The sequence below is a fragment of the Scyliorhinus torazame genome, chromosome 3, assembly GCF_047496885.1.
Source record: "Scyliorhinus torazame isolate Kashiwa2021f chromosome 3, sScyTor2.1, whole genome shotgun sequence".
NCBI classification, from domain to species: Eukaryota; Metazoa; Chordata; class Chondrichthyes; order Carcharhiniformes; family Scyliorhinidae; genus Scyliorhinus; species Scyliorhinus torazame.
The window spans coordinates 91,109,179-91,128,073 of NC_092709.1; the positions used below are offsets into that span (position 1 = coordinate 91,109,179).

At 45.0% G+C, this 18,895-nt stretch overlaps 1 protein-coding gene across 1 annotated transcript in view; it reads right to left on the minus strand.

Moving 5' to 3' along the window:
* Nucleotides 1–18,895, minus strand: part of LOC140408573 (actin-binding LIM protein 2-like) — a 512,880-nt gene that overhangs the window by 109,652 nt on the left and 384,333 nt on the right. Inside the window, exons 17-19 of the mRNA XM_072495958.1 lie at nt 18,499–18,544; nt 18,359–18,366; nt 6,634–6,714 (exon numbers count right to left, since the gene is read on the minus strand). Of these exons, the coding sequence (XP_072352059.1) occupies nt 6,634–6,714; nt 18,359–18,366; nt 18,499–18,544 (135 nt within the window). The remainder of the gene's footprint in view (nt 1–6,633; nt 6,715–18,358; nt 18,367–18,498; nt 18,545–18,895) is intronic.

An 18,895-nucleotide genomic window follows, 5' to 3' on the forward strand; every position in this document is an offset into this window, starting at 1 on the left:
GGTGGCAAGTGTGCGGACGAACAGGACAACTTCGGACTACTTTAGACTGCACCGGGGGACGAGACAGGGATGCTCCCTCTCCCCACTGTTGTTTGCGCTGGCTATAGAGCCGTTGGCAATCGCTTTGTCGCTCTGAGGGCTTCAAAGGACTGGAGGGGACTGGTCCGGGTGGGCGGGGGGTGGGGGGGGGGGGGGGGGTGAAGCACAGGGTTTCACTCTATGCGGATGATCTGCTTCTGTACGTTTAGGACCCAGTAGAGGGGATGGAGGAAATCATGAAGATTTTGGGGGAATTCGGCCGGTTTTCAGGGTATAAGCTAAACATGGATAAGAGCGAGATGTTTGTGGTTCAGGCGAGGGGACAGGAGGGGCGACTGGGGGAGCTGCCGTTTAGGTCAGTAGGGTGTAGTTTTAGGTATCTGGGCATCCAAGTGGCGCAGAAATGGGACCGGCTGCATAAATTGAATCTGGCCCGGCTAGTGGTCCAAAAAAAGGACGACGATTTCCGGAGATGGGACGCACTCCCGTTGTCCTCCCGAGGATCCTATTTGTATTTCAATGTCTCCCCATTTTTATTCCGCGGTCCTTTTTTAAGCGGGTCAACAGAGTGATCACGGGCTTTGTCTGGGCGGGCAAGACCCCGCGGGTAAGGAAGGCAATGCTCGAGCGGAGCCGGGGAGAAGGCGGGCTGGTGCTGACAAATTTTAGCAATTATTACTGGGCGGCTAACATAGCCATGATCTGGAAGTGGGTGGTGGGGACGGGGTCGGCGTGGGTGCGTATGGAGACGGCTTCTTGTTCGGGCACCAGTCTGGGGGCATTAGTAACTGTGCCTCTGCTGCTCCCGCCGGCGCGGTACTCCACCAGCCCTGTGGTGGTGGTGGCCCTGAGAGTTTGGGGCCAGTGGAAGCGGCATGTGGGAGCAGTGGGTGCATCGGTCTGGGCCCCAATTTGTGATTACCACCAGTTTGCCCTGGGGAGTATGGATGGGGGGTTCAGGGTATGGCGGAGAGCGGGGATTGAGAGGATGGGGGATGTGTTCGTAGAGGGGAGCTTTCCGAGTATGAGGGTGCTGGAGGAAAGGTTTGGGCTGGCGAGGGGAAACAAATTTAGATACTTGCAGATGTGGGACATCCTTCGTGAACAGGTGGCAACCTTCCCGCTCCTACCGCTGAGGGGGATTCAGGACAGGGTAATTTCCAGAGGGTGGGTAGGGGAGGGGAGCATTTATAAGGAGCTTATGGGGTTGGAGGAGACGCAGACCGAGGAGCTGACACGTAAGTGGGAGGAGGAGCTGGGAGGTGAGATAGAGAATAGTTTATGGACAGACGCGTTGAGTAGAGTCAACTCGTCTGCAACATGTGCCAGGCTCAGCCTGATACAATTTAAGGTTGTGCACCGGGCTCACATGACAGTGGCCCAGTTGAGCAGGTTCTTTGGGGTGGAGGACAGGTGTACAAAATGCACGGGAGGATTAGCGAACCATGCCCATATGTTTTGGGCATGTCCAAAGCTTCGGGGATTTTGGCAGGGGCTTGCGGACGTCATGTCCAAGGTTTTAAAAACAAGGGTGGCGCTGAGTCGAGAGGTGGTGATTTTTGGGGTGTCGGAAGATCCGGGAATCCAGGAGGAGAAAGAGGCAGATGTTCTCGCCTTTGCCTCCCTGGTAGCCCGGAGCCGGATACTATTGGCATGGAGGGACCCAAAGCCCCGAAGTCAGAGACCTGGCTATCGGACATGGCCAGCTTCCTCTGTATGGAGAAAATTAAGTTTGCCTTGAGAGGTTCACTGTTAGGGTTCATCCGCAGGTGGCAACCGTTCGTCGACTTCCTTGCGGAAAATTAATCGCCAGCGGGGGGTGGGGGGGTGTGGGAGTAGTTTAGGTTAGAGTAGGGGGGTAATAAGGTTGGGATCTGTACGAAAGATAAACGGGTTTTGCACTATGTTTATGGTTTCATGTATCTTGTTTATTTTGTTGTTGTTTCTATACCAAAAATCCCTCAACAAAATGTTTATTAAAAAAAAAGTCTGAGAAATGCTCCCAAAATAAACTAGGCAGAAATGATTGAGAGATTTGATGGACCTTACATGCTGAACAGATTAGAAGGTTCAAATAAGCAACTCCCAGGGAGACTGAATGAATACAGAACTAGAATTCTGTATTCTGTAGGGCAGCACGGTAGCATGGTGGTTAACACAATTGCTTCACAGCTCCAGGGTCCCAGGTTCGATTCCGGCTTGGGTCACTGTCTGTGTGGAGTCTGCACGTCCTACCCGTGTGTGCGTGGGTTTCCTCCGGGTGCTCCGGTTTCCTCCCACAGTCAAAGATGTGCAGGTTAGGTGGATTGGCCATGTCAAATTGCCCATAGTGTCTTAAATTGCCCTTAGTGTTGGGTGGGGTTACTGGGTTATGGGGATAGGGTGGAGGTGTTGACCTTGGGTGGGGTGCTCTTTCGAAGAGCCGGTGCAGACTCGATGGGCCGAATGGCCTCCTTCTGTACTGTAAATTCTATGATTCTATGAATTGGTAAGATTGTACAAGTGTCTATCCTTGTGGTCTAAAGGAACTCATTGGGGGCGATTCTCCGGCCCCGCTCATGTAGGCGCAATTTGCATTCTGGCCAAAGACTCTCACAAGAGGGCTATAATGCAATTTGTACCGGTGAGAACTCATTTTGAGACTACCCCCGCCCCCGGCTGGCGGGAGCGAACCACATTAGCATATTTAAATTCCAATTGAAATACCCAGAATCGGCGTTAAACTGAATTCACTCGGCTCCTGTAATTCTCACAGCCACTGGCGCAACGTGAGGCTGCCAGGAATCACCACTGGTCTCTGAAAGTGAAGACTAGATGTGATAACCATGGTGGGGGGCTTGAAGGTCATTGAAACCCCCTGTTGATCCGGCTGGAAAGAGCCCTGGTACTGCCCCCGACACTCTGATAGGGTCAACATAGCAGTTACCTAGGAGCACTACCTAGGAGCAGGGCCTGAAGGAAGAGGGGGCTGACCCCATTGGGGGCTGCTGATGACAGCGATTGGGTGTGGAGCTCTTTGGCGGCAATTGGTGGGGGTTTCTGTCGGGTTGTCTTAAGATTGGGTTGGCCCAGACCTGACGCCGCCTTTCGGTCCCGCACACCTTATTCATGGTGCAAATAAAAAAAATTCGAAGTGTGGGTAGATTGCCATCTGGATCACGCTGACCCACCTGGCAGGAAACGCAAAACGGGCAGGATTCTCCGAGTCGCAATTGCGCTGGGCGCCAGGCGGAGAATGGGTGTTGATGCTGAAATTCGACGCGACGCCGCTCCCGCGATTCTCCTGTCACCGGTGAATTGCCACCACGGTTTCGGAAAATCCCGCCCCATGTTTCCCGCCGGAGACCACACAAAGAAATATTTCGGGAGAATTGCGCCCTGTTTGCCTTTCGTGAAAAAAGCTACAGAGCCCTGATTTTAACCTGGAGTGGATTCAGAGCAGGTGAGATGCAGGGCAGGCGAGATGCTGGACGCAGGACAGACAGGAGTACCCGAGTGACCAGGTTCATTTTAACACCTGTGGTGGGATTCTCCGACCCCCCGCTGGGTCATAGAATCGGCGGGGGGGGGGGGGTGAATCCCGCCCCCGCCGGCTGCCGATTCTCCGGCGCCGGAGATTTGGCAGGGATCCCCCGGCGATTCTCCGGCCCGCGATGGGCTGACGTCCTGCCCGTTCTATGCAGGTCCCGCTGGCGTAAATTTGAGTTGGTCCCTTACCGGCGGGACCTGGCGGTGCGGACGGACTCTGGGGTTCTCGGGGGGGGGGGGGGGGTTGGGTGGGTGCGGGGCAATCTGGCCCCACGGTGGCTGGCCCGCAATCGGGGCCCACCGATCCGCGGGCGGGTGTGTGCCGTGGGGGGCACTCTATTCCTACGCGCCGGCCGTGTAAGCCTCCGCAATGGCCTGCGCGAAGGTGAACCCTCCCCCCCTGCGCATGCGCGGGGATGAAGTCAGCAGCCGCTGACGCTCCCGCGCCAGCCGGCGGAGTCCCTTCTGCCCCGGCTGACGCGGCGCCAAAGGCCTTCCACGCTGGCCGACGGGGCGCAAACCACTCCGGCCCTGGCCTAGCCCCTGAAGGTGCGGAGGATTCCGCACCTTTGGGGCGGCCCAACGCTGGAGTGGTTCCCGCCACTCTGTCCCGCTGAGACCCCCCGCCCCGCCGTGTATGGGAGAATCCCACCCCTGGAGTTTATTTCAACTGTCTGTCTGTCCTATCTCCCACCTGAAGCTGGTACAAACAGCAACAGAGTCAGTGGGCAGAATGATGAATTTGTGTAAGAGGCTTGTACTATTGGAGACCCAGCACAAGATGAGCATGTGGGGATTGGTGTGTGGATCTCTCCAAAGAGCTGCTGGAAGAAAGAATCCTCGGGAGGACCAGGAATGCCGATGGGGTCTGGAGTGCACTCTTGGACCCAAGGAATTTTAAAAAAAGAGAAGAAAGATATACTTACGTTGACTTCATCTGAAAACGTGGCTGCCTCCCACCATGGTCTATTGGCAGATTTTCCTCATCAGGTCACACACTTAACATTTTAATTTGGGCCCGCATCTCCCATATAGCAAGCGGTTCTTGTGTTGCTGGAATCCCAGTAATTAAATGGTGGGAAGGAGAACACTGTGGGATTCAATGATTTCAGTTGGCCACTATTTTAACCTCTCACATGCCCCATAGCGACTGAGTTAAAATTGAGGCTTCAGTCATTAACAAAGGCAGACAGCCGTTGCATATTACAAGTAGTAGGAAATCCAGCTCAACAAGAGTACTTGCTTAACTCTGGAAATTTGGTGAGTGACCAAATGTGGCACAGGGAGGGAATAAGTGCTGTCTTTTACAAAACAAGGAGGTCAAGCGAAGGAGCAAGAAACAGGAAAAGTGGAGTGCTGAAGTCTACAGGCATTAATTAGGTAAGCAGATGGGTGATTGGGTGGCGAGTTTTAAGGTTTTTTAAAACTCTGCAGGAAATAAGTACTGTATTAAACTAGTTAAACTACTTGATATAACTACAGTCATTGAGTACTTTAATTCATTAAATAATTCAATAAAACTGGTTTAAGAATGGCAGAGCAGGTTGTTTGTCTAGACTGCAAAATGTGGTAGCCTGTGGATGGCGAGACTGCCCCCAGCAAACATATCTGCAGATGTCTCCGTCTCAAAACTCTCCAGCCCAGTCATTGAGCTGGAGTGCGCGTTAGAGATATATAAGGCAGGATGTGGTATTTCTGGATAGTTTTACCCAGAATATAGTCACACCTCAGGGCAAAACCCAGATTCATGAGAGAGAGGGTGTTATCGATAGGGATCTGGGTAGCGGGATTTAGGAGAAGTTGAGAAAGAGGTCCCGCAGACAGGTGCGATGAGCTTTCTGCCTGTGAGGCCAAAGTGAATTACAGTATTGTGATATAATTCACAGTTATGATTCACTCGTGAACAGACACCCTCTCATGAAATTCCCCTTGTTATAGCGTGCACTTTGAACATGCTCAGACAGATCTAGACATTAATAGGATAATACAGGTTACTGAATAATTTTCTCTTCAGATAGATTTTCTTTTGTCCATTTAAAACACCCAATTACAGTTTCCTTGAGGCAAAACATAACAATTTGCTTCATGAGCTTGTCGTGACATAGCGCAAATATCTGATCCGCATTCTTGACGATCTCTATTATCAGCAACATCTGTCTGGGTTTGGCTAGACAATTTCTAATAATGTTTCTAATCATAATCTACCTGCTAATCTGTCCTTCCATTATGCATGACATTAATGCTAATTAAGTAGGAACATTCTGTTGATTGCTATAATTATTTGATTATCAAACCGAACATGATCAAAGGATGCACAAATTTTGCGCTCTTACATCAAGTGCTCATCTTAACTGTTGAAACACACACTACTCAGTGCTCCAACCTAACACACTGTGGACAGCACGGTAGCACAGTGGTTAGCACAGTTGCTTCACAGCTCCAGGATCCCAGGTTTGTTTCCCGGCTTGGGTCACTGTCTGTGTGGAGTCTGCACGTTCTCCCCGTGTCTGCGTGGGTTTCCTCCGGATGCTCCGGTTTCCTCCCACAATCCAAAGGTAGGTGGATTGATCATGCTAAATTGCCCTTGGTGTCCCAAAAAAGGTTAAGTGCGGTTACTGGGATAGGGTGGAGACGTGGGCTTGAGTAGGCTGCTCTTTCCAAGGGCCGGTGCAGACTCGATGGGCCGAATGGCCTCCTTCTGAACGATAAATTCTATGATTCTATGATTTTAACCGTGAAAATTTAAAGAAACTGAAAATTTGGGACATCTGAAATAAAATTTGTGGGAACACACAGGTTAGTGAATATCTGCGAGCTAAGTATAGGCTACTAACTTCTCAGAACAGATTTAATAAAGGGTCTCACCCAAAATGATAATCTATCTGTCTGCTTTAGATTCTGACATTTTTGTTTGCATTTTCAACATTCTTTTGATTTTTACCTCTCAAACTTTGGCAGTGAACTCCACACAAGATCAAACGTGAGGGAAAGATAGCTACATGACAAAAATTATAATTGTAAGGGGAGTGTCATGGAAATGCTTCGGTTCATCACGAGCATTCTTACCTCCAGTCTGGTCCTGTCCACATCCTTTGGTAGCTTGACACGAGCTTTCATTGTGACAGCCAACATTTCATACGGGTAAACCTGCAAAAAGTAAAAGTAACTCAATGGTAACTCAGTTGTATCTCATTTTTTTTTCATTTCTGATGCCAAGTTACTATCGTGGAAAATAGTAAACCTGGAAAAGATCATCCAGTCCACCTTCTTGCTTTTCAATTAACCTTACACCCCAATTAATTTCTCAACAAAAAATAGACATCAGCTTGATATTTTGAGAGATGTATCTAGTTTGTTTCCTAGTTTGTTCTGGTCAGTATTTTGTCAATATTTCTACAATTTCTCTGCTTATTTTGTAACCATGTTGCATGATTTTACAATTATCTACATTAAATTTTTGTCCCACCTTGCACTATAATCTAAACCCCTATGTATATGTTTGGGGAAATCTATATGTAACGTGAGGGGCGCGCGATTCACTCCAAAACTTTTTTGGGTGGGTTTGGCGGGTGTTTTCACCGGCATTTTGGGTGAGATCCAGACCTGGATTCACCAGCACTGAGTCATTTTTCGGGGCCTTGGGGAGTTTCTCCCCGGTCCATCCCACACTGACAAATATTTTCACAAATGTTTGGGGAGCTGAACTCACCAGCGGGAGCAGCTCCTCATCGATCGGGGCACCATTTTGAAAGGATGCCCCAATCTCCAAGTGAGCACTCCCCCCCCCCCCCAACCACCACGGACAATACCATCCCCCACGGACATGGATCTATGCCGAGTTAAGTGCTGTCAATTTCAACTTCAAAATCACTCAAGCGTGAAGGGGTGGTGGTGGTTGGAAGGCACTTAACTCTCTTTGAAGTGGACAACACTAACACCAAACCCATTCGAGTATTGCCCACTGTAATTGTTTCTCTGGCACCCAAATGTATATTTACCTCCCCAGTCTCCACCCCCCATCCCTCCCCCCCACAAACAGTTGCCTACTTATGTGTTGTAAATAATTTTGCCAGTTGTACAGAGTTGCTGCTGCTGAGCTGGTGCACAATACTCTACCAGTTATTCTATTTTTTATTATTACTTTTTTTGGGGGTATGTTTGGGTGTGCTCTTCTCTTCTATATATATATATTTCTTATTCAGTGTACATAACGGTAAATATACTATGTTCAAAACCCCAATAAAAAACATTTATATGAAAAAAAAAACTCTCTTTGAAGTGGTTGACGTTTCTAAACATTATGGTGAGAGCATTTCCGAGTTACACAACTGTGAAGGAAAATGAATGAGGCATGGCTGACAATTGTGTGTGTGTTAATCACAGCCTAGTAAGAGAAATGATTGAATGGCTTGCAATTCAAGGATCTGAGGGGTTTAAACACAGCTGACTGGTTTCTCTCTCCAGGAATTGACATGTGGAGTCAGAAGCTGTATTGCCAAGGTGTTAGAGCAGTCATTTTTTTCACTGTCCGTGTCTGGACTGCTCCCTAGCTTCCAGATGGGGGTCTCTTTTCTGGAGGGCTTACTGACAGGGGTCTCTTTTCTGGGGCGTCCCTTTATTTGGGGGTCTCTGGGAAGGTGCCTTTGCTTCGGGTGATTCGGGGGGGGGGGGAATTCCTTTATTTAGGGGGTCTCTGTGGGAGGTGGTGGGGGGCTCTGGTGGGGTTGGGTGGGCAGAAGGGTTTTGGGGGCAACCCACCTCAGGAGTTACCCCCTTACACACCGCGAGATCCACTACATCAAGGTGTCATGAGAATGTCGCTTTAAGAAATGTTTAGCTGCAGTCACAGCCAAGCGGTGTATGAATCTCTCTGTAATCTAAAGACTGTAAATCTATCCTGGTGATTTAAAACTAAGAACAGTAATGACTTTAACCTAATGTACTCCTGTTTAAAGGTTTGTTAAGTCTTTTGGGTGTAAAAGGACTGCATACAGATTACTTTGTGTTGTATTCTTTGGGGGTTATCTTTGAATTAATGGTTGCTAAGATATTCACGGTTTGTTTTAGAAAGGATAACTTGAACATAGAACATTACAGCGCAGTACAGGCCCTTCGGCCCTCAATGTTGCGCCGATCTGTGAAACCACTCTAAAGCCCATCTACACTATTCCCTTATAGTCCGTATGTCTATCCAATGACCATTTGAATGCCCTTAGTGTTGACGAGTCCACTACTGTTGCAGGCAGGGCATTCCACGCCCTTACTACTCTTTGAGTAAAGAACCTGCCTCTGACATCAGTCCTATATCTATCTCCCCTCAATTCAAAGCTATGTCCCCTCGTGCTAGACATCACCGTCCGAGGAAAAAGGCTCTCACTGTCCACCCTATCTAATCCTCTGATCATCTTGTATTCCTCAATTAAGTCACCTCTTAACCTTCATCTTTCTAACAAAAACAGCCTCAAGTCCCTCAGTCTTCCCTCATAAGATCTTCCCTCCATACCAGGCAACATTCTGGTAAATCTCCTCTGCACCCTTTCCAATGCTTTCACATCCTTCCTATAATGCGGCGACCAGAATTGCACGCAATACTCCAAATGTGGCTGCACCAGAGTTTTGTACAGCTGCAACATGACCTCATGGCTCGGAAACTCAATCCCTCTACCAATAAAAGCTAACACACCGTACGCCTTCTTAACAACCCTCTCAACCTGGGTGGCAACATTCAGGGATCTGTGTACATGGACACCGAGGTCTCTCTGCTCATCCACACTACAAAGAATTTTACCATTAGCCCAGTACTCTGTCTTCCTGTTATTCCTTCCAAAATGAATCACCTCACACTTTTGTGCATTAAACTCCATTTGCCACCTCGCAGCCCAGCGCTGCAGCTTATCTATGTCTTTCTGTAACTTCTAACAACCTTCCGCACTGTCCACAACTCCACCGACTTTACTGTCATCTGCAAATTTACTCACCCATCCTCACAATTTACTCACAAACAGCAGTGGCCCCAAAACAGATCCTTGAGGTACACCACTAGTAACTGGACTCCAGTCTGAACATTTCCCATCAAGCACCACCCTTTGTCTTCTTCCAGCTAGCCAATTTCTGATCCAAACTGCTAAATCACCCTGAATCCCATGCCTCCGTATTTTCTGCAGTAGCCTACCGTGCGGAACCTTATCAAACGTTTTACTGAAATCCATATACACCACATCAACTGCTTTACCTTCATCCACCTGTTTGGTCACCTTCTCAAAGAACTCAATAAGATTTGTGAGGCACGACCTACCCTTCACAAAACCGTGTTGACTATCTCTAATCAAATTATTCCATTCCAGATGATTATACATCCTATCTTGCATAAACCTTTCCAAGACTTTGCCCACAACAGAAGTAAGGCTCACTGGTCTATAGTTACCGGGGTTGGCTCTACTCCCCTTCTTGAACAAGGGGACTTCATTTACTTTACTCCAGTCTTCTGGCACTACTCCTGTAGACAAAGATGACTTAAAGATCAATGCCAAAGGCTCAGCAATCTCCCCCCTATCATCCCAGAGAATCCTAGGATAAATCCCATCCGGCCCAGGGGACTTATCTATTTTCACACTTTCCAGAATTGCTAACACCTCCTCCTTATGAACCTCAAGCCCTTCTAGTCTAGTAGCCGGAATCTCAGTATTCTCCTCGACAACATTGTCTTTTTCCTGTGTGAATACTGACAAAAACTATTCTTTTAGCACCTCTCCTATCTCCTCGGACTCCACGCACAACTTCCCACTACTGTCCTTGACTGGCCCAACTCTTACCCTAGTCATTCTTTTATTCCTGACATATCTATAGAAAGCTTTAGGGTTATCCTTGATCCTACCTGCCAAAGACTTCTCATGTCCCCTCCTGGCTCTTCTTAGCTCTTTCTTTAGGTCCTTCCTAGCTAACTTGTAACTCTCGAGCGCCCTAACTGAGCCTTCATGTCTCATCTTTACATAAGCCTCCATCTTCCTCTTGACAAGTGTTTCAACTGCTTTAGTAAACCACGGTTCCTTCGCTCGACCACTTCCTCCCTGCTTGACAGGTACATACATATCAAGGACAGGCAGTAGCTGTTCCTTGAACAAGCTCCACATTTCCATTGTGCCCATCCCCTGCAGTTTTCCTCTCCATCTGATGCATCCTAAGTCTTGCCTCATCGCATCATAATTGCCTTTCCCCCAGATATAACTCTTGCCCTGCAGTATATACCTATCCCTTTCCATCACTAAAGTAAACGTAATCGAATTGTGGTCACTATCACCAAAGTGCTCACCTACCTCCAAATCTAACACCTGTCCTGGTTCATTACCCAGTACCAAATCTAATATGGCCTCGCGTCTTCTTGGCCAATCTACATACTGTGTCAGCAAACCCTCCTGCACACATTGGACAAAACGGACCCATCTAAAGTACTCGAACTATAGCGTTTCCAGTCAATATTTGGAAAATTAAAGTCCCCCATAACAACTACCCTGTTGCTTTCGCTCCTATCCACAATCATCTTTGCAATCCTTTCCTCTACATCTTTGGAACTTTTTGGAGGCCTATAGAAAACCCCCAACAGGGTGAACTCTCCTTTCCTGTTTCTAACCGCAGCCCATACTACCTCAGTAGACGAGTCCTCATCAAACGTCCTTTCGGCCACCGTAATACTGTCCTTGGCTAACAATGCCACCCCTCCCCCTCTTTTACCACCTTCCCCGAGCTTACTGAAATATCTAAACCCGGCACCTGCAACAACCATTCCTGTCCCTGCTCTATCCATGTCTCCGAAATGGCCACAACATCGTCGTCCCAGGTACCAACCTCCTGTATACTGGAGCAAGTTCACCCACCTTATTCCGGATGCTCCTGGCATTGAAGAAGACACTTTAAACCACCTTCTTGCCTGCCGGTACATTCCTGCAACTTTGAAACCTTACTCATGACCTCACTACTCTCAACCTCCTGTATACTGGAGCTACAGTACTTGAGTTCATAGAATAAACATTGATTTGCTTTAAAAAATACTTTTTCATTTCTGCTGTACCACACCTGTAGAGTGGGCCATGTGCTCCCCATACCACAATCTATTAAAAGTTCTGGGTCAGGTAAACTCCATGATACACTTTGGGGTTCTCTAAACCCGGACCCATACAAATTGGGGGCTCGAGGGGATAAAAATCTACCTATTGGATTGGATTAGCACATGTAAAGACAGTGAGGGGTGAGCATATTGTGGTTGCTTTTCATGTGTGGTATTTTAGTTTAAGTGGGGAGTGTGTTGTGGACAATCGCTCTTTCAGAGGCTCTGAAGTTTTTGGGGGTGGAGACGGTCACACGCAGTACCTTATGGAGAGAGACTAAAAGCAGATTGTTAGATTTGGCAAAAACATTGCAGTTAACATTACTTGACAAAATGCAAAAAGATGAGGTAATTATGGCGGTGGCTAAGCATTTAAAGTTGCCTGAGATACAGTCTGACTCATTAGAAATGGCAAAGATCCTGTTGCAGATTAAGCAACTTGAACATGGAAAAGAATTAAAGCAGCTTGAATATGAAAGAGAGGAAAAAGAAAAAGACAGAGATTGAGAGGACAAAGAAAAGGAGAGAGATGAAAGGAGGAAAGAAAGAATAGCCTTAGCAGAACAAAAAGAAAAAGGGAGACACAGATCAGGGGAAAAGATAAAGAGAGAGAGTTTGAACTTCAGAAAAGGGCCATGAAACATGACAGTCAGTTAAAATTGGCAGACGTAAAGGGAAACATACAGTTGGATGATAGTGATGAGGATAGTGAGAATGAGCATCATAGTCGAAGGTGTGGTGGGTATCTATTTAAATATGTCCAAGCATTGCCAAGTTTTGACGAGAAGGAGGTAGAACCCTTTTTCATTTCATTGGAGAAGGTAGCTAAACAAATGAAATGGCCACAGGACATGTGGGTATTACTGATTCAAACAAAGCTGGTAGGTAGGGCTAGTGAAGTGTCTGCATCACTACCGGAGGAGGTATCTGGGACGTATGATGAGGTGAAAAAAATCCATCTTAGGTGCATATGAACTAGTGCCTGAAACTTACAGACAAAGGTTTAGAAATTTAAGGAAAGAATTTGGTCAAACATACATGGAGTTTGAAAGGCTCAAACAGAGTAATTTTGATAGGTGGATAAGGGCTTTGAAAATAGACCAAACGTATGAAACTCTCAGAGGAATTATACTTTTGGAGGAGTTTAAAAATTCAATTCCTGATGTAATGAGAACTCATGTGGAAGAGCAGAGGATTAAAACTGCGAGATTAGCAGCCGAAATGGCAGATGATTATGAATTAGTTCCTAAATCAAAGCTTGGTTTCCGACATCAGTTTCAGCCTTTGAGGGATAGAAACTGGGGATATGAGAAATACTCAAGTGGTAAAGGTAAACGTGATCTGATGGGAGGTAATAAGGAGAGTGTACCTCAGATTAAAAAAGAAATCCAGGAGGGTGGAAAAGAAATGAAAAGTTTCAAATGTTTTCACTGTAATAAACTAGGCCATGTAAAGTCACAGTGTTGGTGGTTGAAGAAAAGCACTGGGAAGGCTGATGTGGTAAAACAGAATAAGACAGTGGGGTTTGTTAGAGTGGTGAAGGAAAGCCCAAGGGAAGCGAAGGAGGTGCAAAAGATTGTACAGACTGTTCAAGAGGTGATTGATAAGAAGGTGCCAGATGTCTTTAAAGAATTTACTTGTGTGGGTAAAGTTTACTCGTGTATCAGGAGGAGCAGGTAAAGAAGTCACAATTTTAAGAGATACGGGAGCTAGTCAATCTTTAATGGTAAGAGGTGAGGAGTTATGTAGTTTGGGAAGAATGGTGCCAGAAAAGGTGGTAATATGTGGGATTCAGGTTGCGAGGAGGCGTGTCCAATTATATAAGGTAAGGTTGGAAAGTCCAATGAAGAGTGGTGAAGTGATAGTAGGAGTAATAGAGAAACTATCTTGTCCAGGAATACAGTTTATCTTGGGTAATGATATAGCTGGATCGCAAGTGGGAGTGATGCCTACTGTGGTTGATAAGCCAGTGGAAAATAAGACAACTGAAGCGTTGAAGGATGAATATCCTGGGATTTCTCTGGATTGTGTAGTAACAAGGTCGCAAAGTCACAGGTCAAGACAACAGGAGACATCATAGAGTGAAGATGAAGTTCAAGTGCAATTATCAGAAACGATTTTTGATTAGATGGTTGAAAAAGAACAAGAACAGGTGGAGGATGTGGCGGATATTTTTAGTTCAGGAAAATTGGCAGAGTTACAACAGAAATATGTAGAAATAAAACGGATGTGTCAGAAAGCATACACGGAAGAGGAATCTGAGTGTATACCAGAGTGTTATTACCGTAAAAGTGATGTATTGATGAGAAAATGGAAACCTTTACATATGCAGGGGAATGAAAAGTGGGCAGAAGTTCATCAAGTAGTATTGCCGGTAGGGTATAGAAAGGAGGTGTTGCGAGTTGCACATGAGGTACCAGTGGGAGATCATTCGGGGATAAGGAAAACGCAAGCTAAAATCCAGAAACATTTTTATTGGCCTGGACTACACACAGATGTAGTTAAATTTTGTCAATTATGTCACACATGTCAAGTGATAGGGAAACCTCAAGCAGTGATAAAACCCATTAATACCCATTCCAGCTTTTGAGGAACCTTTTACAAGGGTCCTAATTGATTGCTTAGGACTGCTTCCCAAAACAAAAAGTGGGAATCAATATCTTTTGACGATAATGGATGTGTCTACTAGGTTTCCAGAGGCCATTCCAGTACGTAATATTACAGCTAAACAGATTGTGGAGGAGTTACTTAAATTCTTTACCAGATATGGGCTACTCACAGAAATACAATCGGATCAAGGATCAAATTTTACCCCAAAGTATCAAAGAAGTTATGGACAGCTTAGGAATAAAACAATTTAAATCAACTGCGTACCATCCAGAATCGCAGGGAGCGTTAGAAAGGTGGAATCAGACATTAAAGACAATGTTGAGGGCTTATTGTCAAGATTATCCAGAGGATTGGGATAAAGGAATTCCATTCGTACTGTTTGGAATTCAGGATGCACCTAATGAGTCAACCAAATTTAGTCCTTTTGAACTAATTTTTGGTCAGGAGGTAAGAGGACCACTTAAATTGATTAAGGAAAAATTGGTGGGTGAGGAATTGGAAATTACATTATTGGATTACGTGTCAAATTTTAGGGAACACTTAAATAGAACAGTTGAATTGGCTAGACAATATTTGAAAGTTGCACAAAATGTGATGAACCGGGTAAGCGGACAAGAAATCTAAAGTTCGTAGTTTTGCCAGTGGGGATAACGTTTTAGTATTGTTACCAGTGGTAAGTGAGCCTTTAAAAGCTAGGTTTTGTGGACCTTATCAGATTGAAAGGAAATTAAGTGAGGTGAATTATGTGGTAAAAACACCAGATAGAAGGCTCACCGAGTGTGTCATGTGAATATGCTTAAAAGGTACTTTGAAAGGGAAGGATAGAAAAAGGAGGTTTTAATGATTCTAACTCAAAGTGACGAACCAAATCCAGATGACTGTGAATTTGACATACCTCAAATTAAATTGGAAAATGAGGATGTTGTTAAAAATTGGGATGAATTGTTGAGTTATCTTCCAGAGGAAATACGAACTGACCTGAAAGAGTTATTGATATCACCTGGGCAAGTGTGTGGAGATAAATTGGGAAGTACTAAAATAACTATACGTGATGTAGATGTGGGAAATGCTGTTCCAATCAAACAACATCCATATAGACTTAATCCTTTAAAATTGGCCCAGGTTAACAAAAAGATTGAGAGAATGCTTAAAAATGGCATAATTGAAGTGGGTTGTAGCCAATGGAGCTCACCCATAGTGATGGTACCTAAACCAGATGGTACCCAACGGTTGTGTGTGGACTATAGAAAGGTTAATGCAGTTACAAGAACGGACCCTTATCCTATTCCACATTTGGAGGATTGCATTGAGAAAGTGGGACAATCAGTTTTTATTTCCAAACTGGATTTACTTAAAGGTTACTGGCAGGTAACTTTATCCGACAGGGCAAAGGAGATTTCAGCTTTTGTGACTCCAGATGGTATATACCAATTCAAAGTTCTGCCATTTGGCATGAAAAACACCACAGCCACATTTCAACGGTAAACTAACACAGTTGTTTCAGGATTACCCAATTGTGCGGTATACATCGACGATCTGGTAATTTTCAGCCAGACATGGAAAGACCATTTAAAACATCTGATGGAGTTATTCGATTGACTTCAGGAGACGGGTTTGGTGATGAACCTAGCCAAAAGTGAATTTGGAAAAGCCCAAGTCACTTTCCTTGAGAAGTTTTCGATACCCTCGAGACGAAGGGAAATATTGCGATTTCTTGGCATGAGTGGATTTGATCGAACATTTGTGCAAAGGTTTTGTAGCGTGATTGCTCCAATGATGGACTTGAAGAAACGTTGAAAATTTCAATGGACAGCGGACTTTCGACAGGCATTTGACTGCCTGAAAGCTGTGATAACCAATGCTCCTGTGTTGGAGAATTACAAGGGACTCTGTGATCAGGTTGAACTAAAGTATCTGACTTTAAAGAGAAATGCCGAGGCGTAGAGCAATGGATGGATCGTGCAGTGACCTTCTTGTTCAAACAGACTATCAATCATGAAGGATTTCAGTTGGAGGAAGAAGAATGAAAAAAAAATGGACTATTATTATACCTGTTTGCGTGTGTTGTTTTTTTGCAATGATAAAGTATATTTACTGTGTGCATTTCTTAAAGGATGGTGAAAAGGTGAAAAATGAAAGCATCTTGAAGTTGATGGGTTTTTTTTTCTTGGGGCGAGGTGTCATGAGAAGGTCACTTTAAGAAATGTTTAGCTGCAGTCACAGCCAGACGGTGTATGAATCTCTCTGTAATCTAAATCGATCCTGGTGATTTAAAACTAAGAACAGTAATGACTTTAACCTAATGTGCTCCTGTTTAATGGTTTGTTAAGTCTTTTGGGCGTAAAAGGACAGCATACAGGTTACTTAGTGTTGTATTCTTTGTGGGTTATCTTTGAATTAATGGTTGCTAAGATATTCACTGTTTGTTTTAGAAAGGTTAACTTGAGTTCATTGAATAAACATTGTTTTGCTTTAAAAAATACTTTTTCATTTCTGCTGTACCACACCTGTAGAGTGGGCCGTGTGCTCCCCATACCACAATCTATTAAAAGTTATGGGTCAGGTGAACTCCATGATACACTTTGGGGTTCTCTAAACCCTGACCCATAACAATGGTGATGGTGTCCATACCTTTTGCAATCCTCATCCGTGTGATTCCCGGTCCCGGGAATCACGCGGGCCTAGAGAATAAGGTGCCCGGCCTGCTAAGCTGCTGCGTGGGCGCGAACCTCGATCCTGACGACAGAGGGGGGCCGGCATTTTTCGCGATTTCTCCCCGTCGCTGGATTCTCCGCCACATCGGGAACTCATTACCGGTGGCGAGCGGTGGAAAATCCAGCCCGGGAGCTATAGGTGAGGGCTCTGATTTTCTTTTTTATTCGTTCATGGGATGTGGGCATCGCTGGCTGGCCATCATTAATTGCCCATCCCTAATTGCCCTTTAGGGGCAGTTAAGAGTCAACCACATTGCTGTGAGTCTGAAGTCACATGTAGGCCAGACCAGGGAAGGACAGCATATTCCCTTCCCTAAAGGACATTAGTGAATCAGATTTTTTTTAACGACAATTGACAATATTTTTATTGAATTCAAATTTCACCACCTGCAATGATTCGAACACAGGTCCCCAGAGCATTACCAAGAGTTCATGGTTTCTAGTCCAGTGACAATATCATTACATCACCACTTGCCCTCACAGCATTTTGTATGGGAGGAAAGGTACCGGAATATGTAACCAGGTGAGGTCACTCAGATGGTTGAAGAGCGGAGGAATGGGATACAAATTGTCAGTGATCCAGGTTTCCATCAGACCCGAGGTATCAATGGCACCTCTCTAGAATGAGGTTACAAATGTGTCTTGTTTGCTAGGAAATGTAAGATTTTCACATTAACACTACAGGGAGGGAACATAGAATATACAGTGCAGAAGGAGGCCATTCGGCCCATCCAGTCTGCACCGACCCATTAAGCCCTCACTTCCACCTTATCCCCGTAACCCAATAACCCCATGTAACCTTTTGGACACTAAGGGTAATTTAGCATGTCCAATCCACCTAACCTGCATGTTAGGTAGAAGCCCAGCTAAGTGTTCAAAACGTTAGGGAATGGAAAGATTGTAGTAGGAAGATGGAGAGATTTACCTTCTGGAGAGTGAGATCAGCCAGTTGTGTATTGGGGAAAATAATCTTTTCTCATTGACAAATTGTTTCCTGTAACGAGGCAAGTAATTTTGTATATTCTCTCCCTTTATCTTTCCTATCAATGAACACTTGATAACCATTCATTAGAAACTGCAGGATGTCATCTTAAAAATAACTTTCACTCTGATGTTCTTTCTATCCATGTGGGAAGACACCACTTATCCTTTATATCTCTCTGATGGAATTGCTGAAATCAAGAGCTCATTGTGTGAGAATCATGACTTGGCTCCTGTTGTACCATTCTGTAGACCACTTTAGAAGCTTTTACTTTCAATACAGAAATGAATAAAACAGCAGGGAAGCAAAACTGAGACCTTAACCTGATCAGTTCCGGTTGGTGGGTAGAAACCAGGGACTTAAGATGAGAAAGCAACTTCTTACCTTGTATTCTGTAAAAACAAGAGTTCATTTCAGTGAGATTTGAGCAACAACTTTAGAGAATCAGAACAGATGACTGAAACTCAAAGTAGCTCCATTAGTAGAATTTTGATATTGATACGGTATTTGAAATGATTCCTCACCTCGCATTCCCCAGCTGGTATCATGATTTGATTCAAAGTCGGAAGTCTAAAGAGAGGAAATATCAAATATCTCAGAAACTTTCATAAATGTCAAAAGGTTGACAATTCCTTCTAACTTCTTTCACATTATGAACTTTATCAGTATTTTTTAAACAAAGATTTTTTTCTTAAATATCACTTTGTGTGATATTATTCATTAAGGTTAAGAATTTCAGATGCCTGAAACTGAGATTTTTTAAAGCACCAAGCTCCCTGAGGTTCCATGAAGAGTAACACTCCCTTTAGTCTGGCTCACCAACATACAATCTTTGTTAACGTTCCATTGTCATCAGCGATTTAGATAGTTTTAGATGTGGATTCTATGGGCTGGTGCAAATGTTGAATATAAATATTGAGC